Raw genomic sequence first — 18,392 nt, forward strand, 5'->3', positions numbered from 1 at the left:
ATTTAAGGCTGGATCCTCAGCTCAAGTAAATCAGCTTGGTCCTATTGAAGTCAATGGTGCTACACCGATTACACCAGCTGAGGAGATGGCCCATAGCCTTTTGTTAAGAAATTACTATACAAGCATATTTCTATCCCTTTTTAAACCAGACTTACAACCATGATATAAGAAACCAAAAGCTTCCAGCACCGAACATTCATTGGGTGAAAACCTGGCTCTAGGACAGTCAATGGGAGTTTTATCATTGACTTCAAGGGAGCCAGGATTTCACTCACTGAATTTGCTGTATGTGCAGTTTCATATATAAACTATGATTTTTTTCTCACTGTTCCTCCCTTTCACACTGTTGCAATGGTCATAATCAATGGAACAAGCCTATAGTTTTGGTGCTTTGGTGACACACTGCTTGTCGAACAGTTGTGCAGATGGTGCTGGTGAGTAAATCTTCCAGCAATATTAACTAATTAATATTAGCTGTTTCTGGTATTCCACTGATACCTTCCATAGATGTTGGACCATTTATTTCTGAAGAGAAACAAGGGGACTTGAGACAAACCTTCCATTTGGCAGCTTTCTTGGAAAGGTCATTGAGCCATGGGTGCTTGAGACTCTGAGTGGCACTTAGCCTTCCTCTAGAAAAAAGGAGACATTATTGGAAGAGTTAGTTGAGCTCCATCACTTCTTACCTGTGCTGAATATAATAGCAAAACACTGCAACACCTGCCTATTTAATACAGCTACTTTTTAAACAAGTATGAGTATGCACAGAGAAACTATAGGAGGGAGTTCAGAGTGGAGGAAATCTCTATGAAGTTCTCCACTGAGGAAAGGGGTTTCCCCAACATAGAAGGGGCAATAGGATCCAGCCATTCATGAAGAGGTCCAGGTTTCATGCAGCTCTACACTATGACAGCCTCCTCCCCATATCCATGGCTTCACTGCAGCCATATCAATAGGGACACGACTGACCCTGATGTCCCTCTAGAGGTGTACCTAAAAGTGTAACGTTCTTAATTTTGACTCTCCCTCTATCCCTTCGTATTTACTTTAAAATTTTGTTTTCCATCAGAATGTGTTTGGCACCTCCCAGTGCATCTGTGGATATTTCTAAGTATTGGAATAAGCTCATGAACCCCTGAGACTGCACACTTGTCTCTAGAGCAGCTCAGGAAATGTCCATGCAAATGAAAAAATGACAAAGAAAATGTTTGTGAATTTCTTCCTTTTTCTGACCAGCTCTAGTTGTCACAATGGAAACTTCAGCGGCAGGAAATGAACTCAGATCCTCCTGCTTTAAAAGCACAGGGCTCTACCAGTTGAGCTCAAGGAAGAGACCCTGACCTACTAATGACAGTTCTGATTTTGAACAGGTCTGATTCTGTTCAATAGAAGGCACCACTGACACCGATTCGCTAGACTCAGTACATTACATTTACTTTCATTTTTCCGCTTTGTTTTCTTCACCCTTTTAATGACTTTTGTTGCTTACATGCAGATAACAAGCCTAAAGAAAAGCAGAACAAAGCTGTATTGTGCTCCAACTGCTGCATAAATGTAGGAATCCATTTTAAAGGCTCAAACTTTTGAATCCTAAATGTATGGCAGCCTCAGGTATCCTCTTCTGAGGCTTTTCTGTTTTGGGCAGGGGCGGCTGTAGCCTTTTTGCCACCCCAAGCACGGCAGGCAGGCTGCCTTCGGTGGCGTGCCTGCGGGAGGTCCGCTGGTAACGCAGATTCGGTGGCATGCCTGCGGGAGGTCCGCCGGTCCCGCGGCTTTGGCGTACCCACCGCCAAATTGCCGCCGAATCCGCGAGACCGGCGGACCTCCCGCAGGCATGCCGCCAAAGGCAGCTTGCCTGCCGCCCTCGCAGGGACCGGCAGGGCACCCCCTGAGGCTTGCCGCCCCAGGCACGCACTTGGAGCGCTGGTGCCTGGAGCCGCCGCTGGTTTTGGGTTATGAAACCACATGGCTCAGCCTCACCCAGTGATGAGACAGTCAACAGCTTTTAACCAACAAAACCTACTGACTAGTTAAGTGAGTAATAATCAAAAACTACTTTAAATCACATGACCCTGTTTCAGCCAAATGGAATGTTTAGAGCAAAGTAAGGGATGCTCCTATTGAGATTAGCACTGAGCTGGCCAGCCCCAAACACACTTAAGTTGGAGAGGGTATGATGGTCCCCAGAAGGCTGTTTAAGGTAAATGATGTGTCCTGGCAGGAGGCGGGAAGGTGTCAGGAGGGAAAGGGCGGGATTGATCTTTAAAAAGATTTCATGCAGGACCTCAAGCGAACCAGAAGGGATTTTAAAAGCCACACCTGCCCATCTTTGTTTGGAAACTGAAAGAAAGTTTGCAAACTTTGCACAACCAATGTTTAATGCTTTGTTGTAAACTGTCCGTTATTTTGCTAACAAATCGATCCATTCAACAATGTACAATAACCAACATAATGAGTACTTCTTCACACAGACATGCAAGAGCCAGGGAACACACAGAGAAACATGCCAGCCTTAAAAAATAAACAAAAGCAAACAAATGTATACATATCACAATGACACATAATTCAGCAGCAAGACAGACTCAAGAACAGAAGAAGAGAATCTCAGAACAAATATTGAGGTCACAAGAACAAAAAAGCACTGGCAGATCTGCAAAGAACAAGAATATTTAAACGTGGAGACCTGCTTGTGTAGTCCGCAATGGAGTTTATGGTCTGATAACCAAGGATGTTTTAAGGCTGAAGTTGCACTCATTCTCCAGCTAAAGGGAAAACAGAACACTAGTAAGTGATACATACGGGATCTTAGGATTCAACAGTTATGCCCTAGCTAGTGATGTGTGCTGTCCATCCTTTTGGTATTGCATGATGCTCAGGTTTGCAAGATGCTTTGTGCCAGATGGCAGCTGAACAATGGCAACTGGAAGTGTTAACTCCTGTGAAAATGCATTCACGTAATCTCAGGACACTGTGTGGAATTTAACAATATTCTACATAGGCATAACACAATGGCTACTGTAATCATCAAGTGTAGCAGTACAAGTGACAGAGCATTTTTGGTGTTCTGTGATGTGATGACACCAAATGTACATTTCAAAGGCATGGAATGGTGGAAATCTGAATACCTTTTTTCCTTGATTAGAAGCTTTGAGAGGAAGTCTTTGGCTTCTTCAGAAACATCTTGAAATTCCTCATTTTCGAAATCCCAGCTACAAGCCAGGATATTGTTGAGAGTCTCATTGTCATCGTCACCCAGAAAAGGAGACAATCCACTGAGCCTAAAGAATATTATATAGCATATGAAAAACACAGAATCATAGTAATATATGGTTGGAAGGGAGCTCAAGAGGTCATTTAGTCCATCCTCCCCCCCCCACACGCACACACACTGTGGTGGGATTAAGTAAACCAAGACCAGCCTTAACAGATGTTTGTGTAACCTGTTCTTAAAAACCACCAATGATGGGGATTCCATAATCTCTTTGTCTAACCTTTTCCAGTGCTTAACTATCACTATAGCATAACCCACATCTTCACTACCAGTATCTACTTATGTTAATTCTTCTGTGGTTCCTCCTTCCTACTCTTGATTTGTCATATTCTTTCTGGAATTGTTTCATTGTTCATGGTTGTGCTCCTAACCCCTCGCAGCAAGTTGTTATCCATTAAGACCTGGTCTTGAGAGTTACTGAGTGCTGAGCACACTCAGAAGTCAATGGAAACGTAGGGCACTCAACACTTTGCAGGATTAGGCCTTAACTTGTTATAACTTTGTTGGGGTTGAATAAAACAAGTAAAAATTATCATGCACGTTTGAAGGGCAAAATGTTACTCTATGATCTTGCCAGCAGTTCTCGTCTCTAAATTGTGGATCCCTATGCATATTCTGCACTCATTTAGCATGCGGAATTCCTACTGATGTCAATGGAAAGTGCATGCACAGAAAGAGTAAAAAATGTTCACTTGAGATGTGCAATGTGACAGGAGAGAATTGAAATCAACGGGAATTTTCCCTGAATAAAGACTTCAGAAGGGCAAATGAATTTGCAACCCAGATACAGCTTTTGTCAATATTCCAGTTTAACAGCAAGCTTCAGAAAGTCAATATAAATTACAGTGTGCACAGTACAGATACAAGTCCTACTTACAGCATGTAGGCAATGACTCCTACACTCCACATGTCCGTGGGAAAGGAGACAAAGTCATAGTTCACAACTTCAGGAGCGAGGAATTCCGGAGTGCCAAAGTTCACTTTAAGTTTTTCTCTGGGTTTATATCTGGATGACGGAAACAGGGACAGTCAATACCCATTTCACGTCTAATACAACTTCTAACATTGATGCTTAGAATGTTGTAGGATTCAGAAAAGGACCGGAATTTTTATATGGAAAACAAGAACAATCAGAGGTACAACAGTAAGGATGAAAATAAGTTTTTGTAAGAGAGATAAATCTTCATACTTCACAGCTAGCGTAGATAAAAACAGCAGTGTAGCCAGAGAGGCCTGGGTTAGGCGAGTAGAGTACAGACATGCCAAGTCGTGCCTCCCCGTCTCCCTCCTATTTTTTAGCAGAGTAATGTCCTACTGCCAGAGCCTTTCCTCACTGCAGTGCATGGCTCCAGCAGTGGGGAGCTGCTGAAGCCTTTCACCAGTTCCTCCCCTTTGCGAGAGCCTTTCACTGACACATGTAGCTACACACCGCAGTGTGGACACAGTGCGCTTTTTACTGAGGTGTGTAGTTACACCTACACTACACACACCACCAGAGGTATCTAATGTAGATGTAGACATAAGGGCCAGTATGATAATATAATGTGATCTTCTGCACATGACAAGCCAGATAATTTCTACCAGTAATTCCTGCATCAAGCCCATGGTGAGGATGAGCTTGTCTAGAGCTTGAGCATGTCTCTTAGAAAGACATCTAGTCTTAGTATAAGGACTTCAGTCCAATTATTCCATAATTGTGTACTGCAGGTTTCTTGCACCTTTCTTTGAAGCAACTTTTTTTTTTTTTTTTAAATGGAGATATACCTATCTCATAGAGCTGGAAGAGACCTTGAAAGGTCATCAAGTCCAGCCCCCTGCCTTCACTAGCAGGACCAAGTACTGATTTTGCCCCAGATCCCTAAGTGGCCCCCTCAAGGATTGAACTCACAACCCTCGGTTTAGCAGGCCAATGCTCAAACCACTGAGCTATCCCTCCCCCCCAGCTTGTACTGGAGACAACTTTGGAGACAGTACACTGGACTAGATGGACCATTGGTCTGGTCTATTATGGCCAACCCTCTTTAGATATACCAGCTGAAAATAGGTTTTAAACTAACATTTTTTACTCTACGTTCTTGTGTGAATAAACCTTACTGCTATCCATTCTTTAATTTAAGGATGCTCCTCACTAAAAGAGCCACCTTAAACTTGTTCCAAAGGTGGTAGGAAGCTATTATGCATCAGCTTCATCCTTCCAAAGGCATAGCACTTTTGAGATTGTTTCCTAACTCATGTGTTATGATTAGCATGATTACACGTACATACCTTCTTGCCAATCCAAAATCAATAATTTTTATTTGATAAGCAGCTCGATTCACACACAGGATATTCTCGGGCTGCCAGGAGGAAAGAGAAAACGCACTTTTAAGAGAAATAACAAAGAAACTGGATTTGTAGTGAATTGTAGTAGAATCAAAACTAAAAACACTGCAAAGCATAAAATAAGCATCTCATTGCTTTCATCTTTGGGCAGGTTTCACTTTGTGGGTATTTCCTCCTGCAATCATGTGGCATTTGAGGTTTTGGACTCTGTGCCAGTACTGCTTTTTCTTCTCCAAGGCGTCTCAGTTTGATATAATGCAGCAGTTCAGAGAAAGGACTCATTAGTGGGAGGGGGGAGGAGCTTCCAAACAGGCTTCAGGATGTTGGCGTTGTGATTTTACAGCCCTTAATGAGCTGACATCAGAACATTTTTTAAATGATTTTGCGGTGCTTTGAAGTTTATCTTTGTGCCCCAGATTTCTGAGTTCACTGCTGTTCTGGCAGCAATTGCCTGATGATACATTATACTAATCAAATCAGCTTTACACTCTTCTCAGATATTTAGAGGTGGGATTCATAGGTTAAAATCCTTCTGGATTTTCATAGGGCCGATTCTGCTCTCTGTTTTACTGGCATGAATCCATTCACATCAACGGAATTACTCCAGATTTATACCAGATGAAATGAGAGCAGAATCTGGCCCATTGTCTTTGAAGTACAAATGTCTACAATGCAGACTTATGTTCACTGCCAGCAGTTTTATAGCTACCCTGGTCTTGTTGCTGATGGTGTCCTCTTTGAAATAAAACAGCCCTAAACACTTAAATAAAATAACAGGCGTACTTGTGGCACCTTAGAGACTAACAAATTTATTAGAGCATAAGCTTTCGTGGGCTACAACCCACTTCTTCGGATGTGGGTTGTAGCCCACGAAAGCTTATGCTCTAATAAATTTGTTAGTCTCTAAGGTGCCACAAGTACTCCTGTTATTTTTGCGGATACAGACTAACACGGCTGCTACTCTGAAACTAAACACTTAAGACATTAGTTATCCATTGTCACCATTACTAATTCACTTTGCATTTCAGATTTTTTTAAACATATTTCTCATAATGGAATTTCTGTGTCCCAGACACTGGCCCTGATGAGTCTCATTAATTCTTCCATTTTAACACCTTCATATCACAAAGTAATCTATGAGCAAGGAGAACTGGATAGAATCACCATTGATGGTCATTATGTGCCTGGAAGAGTTTCTGTTGAGAACTCCCTGGATGTAAGCATGCCTCCTTTTCTGCATTTTGAGTTCACACCAAAACTGTGCCAACTCCAAGAAATTAATCTCAATTAAGAGAGCAGATTTCTTGATTATAGGTTTCCAGGCTATGAATATTTACAAAGAAAAAGGGACTTGCTCTGGAATTGCAACTGACTTACACAAGTGTCTGTGAGATCCAAATATGCAATATTGTGCTTTAAAAACATTGAAGATACAGTATATTAATTTCCAGTTATTTAAGCAAATTACAAACCAAGAAAAACAAACTTCCAAACATGTTGTTTCCTTCTCCTTTGTTGTAAACCTGACAGATCATTAGGAAGTTTTATAGCTAGTCATAAAACTAAGGGCATTTAAGCATCTCTCTCTTATTCCTGCTCTCAACAGAGATAACTGACAAGTTTATTATTCAGCAAAAAACTTGGCCATGGAGAGGGATAAAGATCTGCTGCAAATGTGTGTCCTCACTAGACACACCTATACAAATACTGATGTTTTGTACTTGCCAATTAACCCATTAAAAATTAACTGGTCTCTGCATATATACTGCTAGACCAAAATTTGCAGCATCTGCCTTTTTTTTTTTTTAAATACACACACTAGTAGAGCTTGTTTTAAATTGGTCAAAGGCAATATTCCACCAATGCTTTTAATTTCGTTTAATTTTTACCTCATTTTTTAAAAAAAATTGTCACTAACCTTGATGCTGTTCATGCTCATGAGTGGCAGTGCAGTCTAGACATTAGAATAGGACACTGGGTTTTCATTGCCTCTGACATATCTTAGGACTTTGGGCAAGCCACTTAGTCCCTTTGTGTTTCATTTTCCTCACTGGTAAAATGGGGATAATCACGTTTACCTTTGTCACAGAGACACTGTCAGGTTGAATGAATTAATGTTTGCATGGTGCCTTGAGATGCATGGATGAAAGATGACACAGAAGTGCAAAATATTGTAGTCAGTAGCTGACTTGCTGGAAAATCATCCTCAGAAAGCTCAAGCCACGGGGCTTGATGAGATCGTCTCAAGATTCTGATCTCATGTACGGTGGTAAAAATCCAGAGTGATTTAATGGAAGTCAATGTGGTTAAAGTAAATGTACACTGATTTAACAGAGACCATGATATACCATGGGAATCTACAGAACCTTAGGTGCCTTCGCTTAGGGAAATTAATTTCTATGGTAGAGGCCAAGTTGCTATTGCATAAAGCATGCCTCTTGTTCTGTACCTTCAGGTCTAAATGAAGAATGTACATCTGATGCATGTATTGAATCCCTTGACAGATCTGTTTTGTGAACAAGATGGTATCCATCTCTGTCAAACTGTAGTTATCATCAATAATTCGGTCAAATAATTCTCCTCCAGCCACACTGCAGAGAGAAAAATGGTAGAATAGTCACTGAGTTCAAATTCATGCCTTGAAATTAATGCAGAAGATATACTGGAGACTGGTCCAAAATACCATTTTTCTGAGACGCTTTCACAGCTGAGCACAGTGAGACGGACCCAAAATAAGAAGTTTGTATGCCGATCTGAATTTCCCTACAGTTCCCAGCGGGGTTGGCTCCTACAAACTGGTTCAGATCCATCCCGACTTGAACGTCCCCATGTTTGAGGGTGCCTGGATCCAGTCTACCAGCTTGGATCCAACTATCTGAGATGAATCCACATCTAAAAGTTTGGACCTGAGCTCAATTCTCTGCTGTGTTAACATGGTTTTTGTGCCAGTGAAATCAGCGAAGTCATATCAGCATAAAGCTGAGGCAATGCAGTTGAGAATCAGGCTCCTGGATCTAGATCCAAACCACCCCAGACTTTGATGGATTTGGGATTCAAGATTCCAGTGTGAGCCCATCTCAACTCACAATGGAGATTTTTAAAATTTCTTCCAGAATTCTAGAACACCCTCAGTTTAACACTATATTTTTTTTTTTGCAGAATTATAGCTTTTGCCATTTCTGAAGTATGCAGGCCAAATTCAGAAGCAAACCAAAGGCTTAGTGTACACTACAACGTTTTGCCTCCATATATATGATGGTTAGCAGTGTGAAAAAAATCAATCCCTCCCCACCCCCAGCTGACGTCAGCAAATCCCCCAGTATAGATGCAACTATGCTGACAGAAGAGTGCTTTTGTCAGCCTAGCTACTGTTGCTGTGGGAGCTGGTGTAGCTATGCAGGTAGGAGAAGTCTTTTTGCTAGTTTACGCTGTGTCTGGACAAGAGGGCTCTGCTGGCATAGCTATACCAGTAAAGGCTGTGTAGTCATGGGTAGCGGATAATGGAGGCCGGGGGAAGCTAAGCCTCCCCAAACCTCCGCTAATGCTCCCTACTGCAGCCCCGGTCCCGGAGGCTTCCAGACTGCTCTGGGAACCGGCAGGCCAGCCGGGGTTCAGGGATGCTCCAGGCACCAGCCGGGATTCAGGGCTGCACTGGTAGGTCAGCCAGCATGAGCCGGGGGTCAGGAGGGGGTCAGAAGGGGCGGAGCAGGGCGGGGCCTTGAGCAGAAAAGGCAGGGCAGGGGGCTATCCTCCCTGAATGGGGGGTGCATGAGCTGCCCATATCTGTAGTGTAGACAAGCCCTAAGTCTAAGAAAGTTCAGAAGAGTCCAAGCCAATAGAACTTGCACCTTTTACCACCCCCCTCCATGTGCATGATACACCAGTTTTGGCTTCCTCTGGAGTCTAGACAACCTCTACCTGATTCTACAGTGCTGTGCAGCTGTTTTGTGCTTCACCACCAATGTAATCTGGCCCTCAAGATAATTTAGCCCCAGGAGGATCAGCTCAATGTAAGGGTAATCCTCAGTGGCATAGAGTCAGCATGTATTTCTTGTCCTCTGGTAAAGCTGTGCATTCCCCTCACATAAATTGAAATTTACCAGGCCCGTTTTCATGGATGACAGACAATACCACCTAATGGAAATTACAGAGAACTACATCCTGTGGCTCTCTCATCTAAAGCTCTCTCTGTGTGGCGTTTGAGTGATGGTGTAACGAGTACGGTGCCTTAAATCATCATGACAGTGTTGAACAAGGTTTATGAATGACTCAGGAAAACTCTTTCTTTCAATATGGTTTCCTGTGACTAGGGTGACCAGACAGCAAATGTGAAAAATCAGGAAAGGGGGTGAGGGTGGGGGGGTAATAGGAGCCTATATAAGAAAAAGACCCAAAAATCGGGACTGTCCCTATAAAATCGGGACATCTGGTTACCCTACCTGTGACTCAAACTTTTTCATATGCTTTTTTCACCCCTGAGAAGCTCCACCTCTAGTTTCAGGAGAAATGGACATGGAATGCAGCAACCTCAGGAAAAGAGGGAAGAGCAAAAAAGGGAAGGAGAGATATACGTACTATTCCATGACCAGAACAATGTCATTTTTTGATTCAAAGGCATCATACAGCTGGATAAGGTTTGTGTGGTTCAACTGGTTCATGACATTGATTTCATTCTTTACTTCTTCCTGTGAAAAGAGTAAGGAATATTATACTTGAGGCTTTTATAGCAGACACCTAACAAATTGGGGGCATGGGCAAATACATCATTCCCACATGCTCACCTCTGCCCACCAACCCTAGCATTCTTCTTTGATGGCTGTTGTGGCGATAGGAATATTCATACATGTTTAAGGTCAGAAGGGACCATTAGATCATTTGGTCTGACCTCCTGTTTAGCACAGGCCATATATGGTGATGTGACGTTGAGAAGCAGTGAGGAGAGAGAGCTATTGGCCTTGGTGGCAGCGAGGTCGGACTGATGAGGAAAATGGAGAAAGGCAGGCACTAGTAATGACACAGCTGCCACACAATAATGCCTGCTTGATTTTCCTCATTAAATGAAAGTGGGGGAAGTGCCCTGAGGTTTGCAGAATGGCCAGACAAATCCCTCTCCACTTTTATGCATTGGTGACTGAAGCCCAGAACATCCTTGCTACCAAGTCCAACAAGATGAAAGCAATTAATTGCAGCAGAGTGTGCAGTGCACGCCAGAGAACACAAGCAAAGTCAAAAGTTGACAAACATTTTCACTAAGAAAATGTAAAGAAAATTAACAAAGGAGAAAAAAGGGAAGAAATGAAAAGACGTGAGAAAAAGTTGGAAAAGTGAAAAATAAAAAAATAAAAAGATGAAAAATCTAAAAGGAGGTTGATGAGCTGGTTGCAGTCCTGAAGGGGAAGGGAAAAGAATCTACAAACCAGCTATTACCCGACTGGTCATGTGGTATTGATGGCATGGGGGCCATGCAGCCTATGCTTACCTTTTCTTTAGCACCTCTGGCTTTTATAATTTTTGCTGCTAACTTGAGACCTGTTGCTTTTTCTTCACATTTGTGCACCTGACCAAATCGCCCTCTAAGGGGAAAAGAAAAATCCCCTCACCATATGGTGTTAACAACGAGAAAGGAATCCAGCATGGAGTCTGGATTTTAGACACTTCAGATTATTCTCCGTCCAGCATTGGCAAATCCTGATGTACATATCATGCTACATTTGAGTCTTTGGAATGCTATTCTGTCCCACAAATAACACCTATTACCATACATTTAGGTACATCAAAATCACACTCAGTTTTGATTGCTATTACTCTATCCATTATTTGATTCACTAATATTCACTGATTAATGAAAGCCAGTTTATGACCCGCTTAGTCACATGAGTACCCCCAATGAAGCCAATGGGACTATTTGTGGTGTGAGTAAAAGGGTCACAATCTTGCCCTAACTACACTATAACCAATCTGTTTAATACATTCTTAGTTTTTTTCCTTTTGAAAATTCTCTTAACAAAATGCGAAACATGCTCCTGTTACATCATCTTCAAATACTTCCTCTTACTGGGAGGCAACTTAGATGGGCAGAATAAACTACTGTTCAAGTTCAGCACCTGCTTTTCTAAAAGAATATGGTGAATAGTCACAAACACCGCACTGTCATTATGGTAGGCTGCAGTGATCTGAACCACTGCTGTAGGACACAAAAAATAGCATTTTTTCAGTGTAACTACAAAACAGCAGTCCAGACTATGGAGCCTACTAAGCTGTCATTTGGGCACTATCACAGCTATAATTTTGTTTCCACAAAATGTCATAAAACCAAAATATTTTGCAAAATTTCACAACTGTGTCCCTTCCCTGCCTCCCCTGCCACCTTCTTCCAAGAAAAATGGAATGAGGCTTGGGTCTTGTAGTTCTGGGACTAAAGGAAATAACAGTAATTTTTAAAGCTTCTTACAAACAAGGAGGGAGAGGGCTCAAGAGCCCTACCTGAACTGTCACAGAGGTGCCCAGCCCCTGGTATTGTGGTCTTCTACAGTGTTCTTGCAAGTGGTGGCCTGCCTGGGAATGCCTGGGAGAAAACTCTGTGTTGGAATGCACTATAATTCCCATCTGGCACTGACACTGCAGCCTCAGGAAATTGTTTACATACCAAATATAAACCGAAGCATGATGCCACCAAGACCTTCGCAAAAACCCACAAAAATAGCAGCCTGCTGATTTTAGTCCATCTCCAATTTACAATTAGACAGCACTTTTGTGAGCTAGGCTTTAGCAAGGCATGCTGCTTCCATTCAACTGTAACATAACCCTCCATTACAAGGCTATTTGCTGTATTTTCCCGGTGGCTCAGGAAAACTCATTTTTGTATTGACAGTGTTAGCTCCACTTACCCTCCCAGAACTTCTTTCTGGTTGACTTCATAATAACTGTTGACCACTGCCTTTTTTGCTGAGACAATCCGGTGATCAAACGGCGCTGGAGGAGCAGGACCATCATCTACAAAAGACAAAACAGAGAGCTGGCATGTTAGTACCAACACGCACCATTTATTACTTACATTAAACCCTGTTTCCTAATAAATAAAATGATCTACAGATTTAATGGTCAGGTGGCAAGTTTTACTCATGGGGGCGTCTCTTTAGGACTTAGGGACAAATCTTATTCCCTGAGCATAGCCTGAGTAAATGTGATGTTTGTAAGGGAATTCTCCAAGGGACAAGAAGAAAATGAGCCCACCCTTACCACTATGGCACAGAGTATTCCATCAGTGAGACTGCAGTTACCTAGGTTTTGGCCAGTGGAACCTCGTAGAATTGCACCCAGTGGCTGTCCTTGCGTTCTACCCCAAAGGCATTCTTTTACGAGCCTGCTGAAAAGGCCACTGTGGAGACATGCAGTCCACATGTTCTTACAGTGGTTCTGTGGCCTTTGTGGCCTCTGTCCTACACCTGTTCCCGCCTAGGAGAATTTCCTCTTTAGTGAGGCATCATTCATTCTGCTAACGTACTGCCAAATTCTGCACCAACTATATTTGTGCCACCCCACTGAAGACACTCCCCATCCAGGAGGCACCAAGAATTCATGTGTCAGCAAACTGGGCGCACAAGTCAGGTGAGGGCACATAGCTGTCCAGCATTACTTCATGCCCACAATGGGGCATGAACAAGTAGATTGGGGGCATCACCATGTTTTCTCTCACACACTTACTAGTGCCTAGAGGTTACCAACACGAGAGTACCTGCTGCAACTTTTTAAAGGGGTAGTAAGAGCCATTGTTCAGTGTGCTCTCTTCTAGACCCACCTAGGCGATTTGTCTGCCTCCGCCATACCCAATGCAGAATGCCTCTAGCCTCTATAACTTCAACGGTACAGCTTTTCATTGTCCCTTGCATGGCTATTGTTCTTAAAGGCTTAGGGCTTATCTACATTAGGGAGTTTGCACTGGCATAAGCTACGCAGATGCAAAGCTACCCTGTAGCATCTAGAGGTTCCAACAGTACAGTGGTAGGCACTGTACATACACATTATAAGTTCCTGCACTGAAGAGCTTACAGTCTAAACAGAGAAGGCAGACAGAAGGCTGAAAGGCGAAAGAGAGGCACAAAGATGAAATCACTTGCTGTAGGTCATAAACCCAGGTCACCTGAGTTGCATTCTAGTGCTCTATCCATTGCACCATGCAGCCTGACTGATGCAAAAATCCCTATTGTAGACAAGCCCTTAACCCCTAAATTTGTGTTTAGATTTTTGTGGGGTGATAAGTTTTTCGTTTTATGCCCACATTGTTTGTCAGTTGATTTATATTCCTCGGAATGACCTTTGGCTGACCAAGGTGACAAACATTTCTACCAAGGGAAAGAAGGGCTAGAATGGTGATGTTTCTATATGATCTCTTTGGTTTGGAATGCTGCATGTGGAACTTTTTGAGCAATTTTAAAACCATTCATTACTTCAGTGAAAATGATAAAAAAGAAATCCCATGACAGCATATAGTTGGCAGGAATCCTCTGGTCATTAATGTAAGACTGGATTGTCCTTATTCACAGGGCATGTCCATTTTTCCAGGACACCAGCTGCGTACCCAGATTTTTTTAATGTGTTAATAACTTACATGGCCAGTGAGTTAGTTCATGGTCAAGGCATTGCAGAAAGCCAGGGCTCCTGGAATTTTGCCACCTAATTTGGATTCTGCAGGGGTTGAATTGCAGACTTTAAACAGGGGCCTTTGCATGTTACTGAGGCCTATAACATGCAAAGAAGTTCTCTTCCTCTTGAGCAAGGATTTGACCCTGAAGAGCTGCAAACTTCCAGTGTATAATTTAATAACAACACAAGAAAACAGGTTTCCAAGAGAGACTGAAAGACTCACAAAAAATTACCATTTCTGGGCTAAAAAATGTTAACTTTGTAAGTGTTAAGGCCTGAAAGGACCAGTGCGAGCCTCTAGTCTGACCTGCGGTATCAACTGCTTTCAGCCAGATTTTCCCAAGATACTTTATACTTTCCAACTCTCAGAACAGAATATTCTAAAAACAAAGGTCAGATCAGATCCTCAGCTGATAAAAAAATTAACATAACTCTACTGAAGTAAATGGAGTGACACTGATTTGCATCAACTAGGGCTCTGGCCCCTATGAACAAATGGTTTTGCTCATAGTTACGATACATATGCCTTTTTTTTTTTTTTTTAAGCAAAAGCTATTTCCTACCAATTACAGTCACCAAATCTTCTATAGATGCCTCTGCTTGATTATCACTCTCTGTACCAGTGGAATCAGCTGCCTTTGGTTTGTCTTGTGGAGTATTTGGTTTAATGGCCTCTTTACGTTTACATTTGTCACCAGCACTCTCTGCGTCTACCCTGCTCTTTTTGTTGTCAGCTTTGATTAGACCTTCATCATTCACTCGACGCTTACTGCTGCCTCTATGCTCAAGCTGGCAGGTCTGCTCAGGGTCCTGGGAGAACGTCCCTGATGTTTTGCTTCCTGTGCCTTTTTCACTGCCTTTACACCTGCAAGACAAAGCATTGCATTACATTGGTATAAACTTAAAGCAGAATGAACGCAGAACTAAAGGTGAGAAATTCCAGGGGCAGGCTGCATTTAAATAACATTTATTTATTTTTGCTTTATTGTGTAAAGTAATAATGGTAACTAACTAGGGTAAGCTTCCTTTTGTAGAATAAAATAAACCTGACAGCAGCAAAGTTCCTATTTCTGAAACAACAGCCTGAATTCTGCTGATTTCATCTTTGACTATCAACCACATCTTTAAAGTAGTGGGAGAACTCTCTTTGTTTATAAAGATCCTTGAGAGCTTGAACCACTTATCTCTGAAGGTCTATAAATAATGCAGCACAGAAGAATCAGAGTAAACAAGCTTAACAATTTAGTTCCCTGGGCAAGTGTCACAGTTTTATGTTACCACTTGTATTATTAGATATTGCAGTGCAATTCCAAACTAGTACACTCTCTATTCTAACCTTACTTTGGTCACAAGTTACATGGTGTGGAACATAAACATGACAGAAGGGGAGGATGCTTCTTAGAGATGAAGAACTGTTGAATATCCAGCTGCCCTTTCTTTGTTCCAGACCTTCTTTCTGAGCAAATGGCAAATACGTAAGACAGTACTGGTTTTGCCATGTGTGGCAGGTTGTCAGTCTGGAGACAGAGCCAGTCTGTTAAACCCACTTTCGTTTGGATATTGGGCTGGATTTATGACATAGCTCCCAAATAAATATTGCTAATATACTTACTTGATTTAATGCTTGAAATAAATGGCTTTCTGGAATATGGGTCTTTAAGAATAGGCTAATGTATGCTTTGGGTTTTAAATCTTACCTTTGAAGCTGTGCATCTTGTCCCTGGCTTTCTGCTGGACCCTCATCATCCTCTGCCTCATGTTCATTTTGGGATGCAGTTGCTGATTCTTCCTCCTCTTCTTCACAGTGACCAGCATCATCCTCTTCTTCTTCCTCCTCTTGCCTTTCTTCTTCAGGCGCTTGCTGTCCACCAGCCCTCTTCACACCTTCCAGGGATTCACTTTCCTTCTCTTCATCTTGCCCTGTTATCCTTGGGTTAATGTCATCAACAGCAACCTCTGCTCCTTGGCTCTTTCTTGTACTGAAGGATGTTTGAACATAGCTCTTTGTGTGTTCCTTCTGACTTTTCAAAGCTAAATCCTCTCCCTTGTTCTTTGGCCCTTGAGATTTGGGAGAACTCCTTTGAACCAAAAAAGCACTTGCCTTTTCAGTATTTTCCTTATTGAGCATATGGACCGTTTCTTTGTGAGGGCAGGACTGGTTTTCTTGGTTGGCTCCCTCTGGAAACAATCAGAGAATACCAAGCATATTAACTAAGGACTTACGTAATTACCATAATTTCCATTACTTACTGAGTAGGCACCTGCTTTTCTCCTCCACTTTCCAAGGTCAATGGAAATGTTTTCTAAGCAATAGTAATGGTCATGAGCTTTCAAGCAAAGTATAATTTTTTTTAAAACCCATTATATAAAGCACCTACAGATTCTTGGCCTTCAGATGTAGCCCTTTCAGATATTTTTCTTACTTAAACTCATGGTGAACTAAGTCTAGTTTAATAAAATATTCAAGCAAAAGCACCTTCTTGGAAAGTTTATGACCATGTACAAAGGCAAGGCAACACATAATGCACTGACGGTAATAGAGTAAATGACCCTTCAATGTCTAGGTGCTGATTGGGCAACCCTTACTCATGTTACTCTTACTTACTTGTTCACAAGATTAGCCCCAATTATTTCAGCCAGACTACTCATATGAGTAAGGAAGGGTTCCAAAACTGGGCCCTTAGACATCATGCAGAGTGAAAGCTCTAACCTGTGGAATCGGGTGGTTTCTTCTTTTTTATAAACTTTGTTCCCTTCGCACTTAAACATGACTTCTCCTTTTCTTTCTGATCCCTGATGGCCTGTAGGAATGCAAGCAATACATTAGTCGCTGTGCACAGCATTCACATTGCACTGTTATTTGCAAAACTGCATTCTCTCTTTTGAACAAAACCAAACATTTTGCACGAATTGATTCAAAATCCATCTTTAAGTGTTATTGACAGTATGCATGATGTATTCAGTTTTAGGTGCCATCGACCTGATTCTGTTTGTACCAATGTAAATCAGGAGTAACTCCCTGGGTTGAAATCAATGGAGTTACACTAATGTAAAACTAGCATAGAAAAAATCAGAATCAAGCCTCATGAGCTGACAAATAATCCACAAGAAAAATAACTTACCAGCTTTTAAAAATTAGGTTGGTTAGTCTAAAACAAAGTTAATATTTATTGTGCTGGTAAAATATTCAGTAATAGCCTTACTGATAGATTTTAAATAGATTTGTGCTGTTAAACAACATCTGGTAACTTCTGTAGATGAGAGAGACAAGCTTCCAAGCCACACAGAGCTCTTCTTCAGGTCTTCTTCAGCAGACCCGAAGAAGAGCTCTGTGTGGCTCGAAAGCTTGTCTCTTTCACCAACAGAAGTTGGTCCAATAAAATATATTACCACACCCACCTTGTCTTGCTAGTATCCTCAGACTAACATGGCTATAACTACACTGCATACACCATCTGGTAACAGCATTTTTAATAATTTATTGCAAGCTGATAAAACAGTTACCAGGAATCAAAGGATATAAAACCATCATCTTAGCTTTGTAGCCTACACTATGTCTATATTCTACAATGTTATACTGACATCTAGAGGACTTTTGTACTGAACAGACTTCCCATAAAACAGAAGTATTATTGTTACATTTATAGCTATGTAATAATATATCTATGGAATTTGTTCATTGTCTTTTTCTTTAAATATTCGTAATGTACTAGTAAAATGGTAACATCACAATCAGTGACATAAATGATTAATCAATATTCCATTTTCCTCTAGCTCCCTCCTAACCTCTTCATAGTAAAAATGAAACATATATATTGTTAATAATAGAAATGGGTCCAAAAGGGTGTAAACAATTAGATACTTCCAAGTAACTTTCAGAAGAATTTCTTCCACATTAGGGTGTTACTCTGACTCTCTCTTTGAATCACCCACTAAAATTGCTTGATACCTATTTCTGCTGAGTATACTGGACCAGGCACCTAAACTTGCTTGCTTTATTCATGCAAGTAATCCCACTGTTTACTCATGGGAATAAAATGAGCACGACTTGATGCCAGAACTATATACACTCCCTGGTAGCTTCTTTAAAGGATTTTTTAAATATACAAAACTAAATAGAACTATACAGATAACAGGAACCAAATGAAAACTACAT

The 18,392-nt window shown here is 41.6% G+C and overlaps 1 protein-coding gene across 1 annotated transcript in view; it reads right to left on the minus strand.

The window, feature by feature from the left end:
• Nucleotides 1-2,548: 2,548 nt before the first annotated feature.
• MYLK4 (myosin light chain kinase family member 4) overlaps nt 2,549-18,392 on the minus strand; it is a 30,974-nt gene continuing 15,130 nt past the window's right edge. The window contains exons 2-12 of the mRNA XM_065399991.1: nt 16,947-17,037; nt 15,934-16,414; nt 14,800-15,101; nt 12,481-12,586; nt 11,073-11,166; nt 10,169-10,278; nt 8,043-8,184; nt 5,537-5,607; nt 4,149-4,277; nt 3,126-3,278; nt 2,549-2,762 (exon numbers count right to left, since the gene is read on the minus strand). Of these exons, the coding sequence (XP_065256063.1) occupies nt 2,549-2,762; nt 3,126-3,278; nt 4,149-4,277; nt 5,537-5,607; nt 8,043-8,184; nt 10,169-10,278; nt 11,073-11,166; nt 12,481-12,586; nt 14,800-15,101; nt 15,934-16,414; nt 16,947-17,037 (1,893 nt within the window). The remainder of the gene's footprint in view (nt 2,763-3,125; nt 3,279-4,148; nt 4,278-5,536; nt 5,608-8,042; nt 8,185-10,168; nt 10,279-11,072; nt 11,167-12,480; nt 12,587-14,799; nt 15,102-15,933; nt 16,415-16,946; nt 17,038-18,392) is intronic.

The sequence above is a fragment of the Emys orbicularis genome, chromosome 2 (genome assembly GCF_028017835.1).
Source record: "Emys orbicularis isolate rEmyOrb1 chromosome 2, rEmyOrb1.hap1, whole genome shotgun sequence".
NCBI lineage: Eukaryota > Metazoa > Chordata > Testudines > Emydidae > Emys > Emys orbicularis.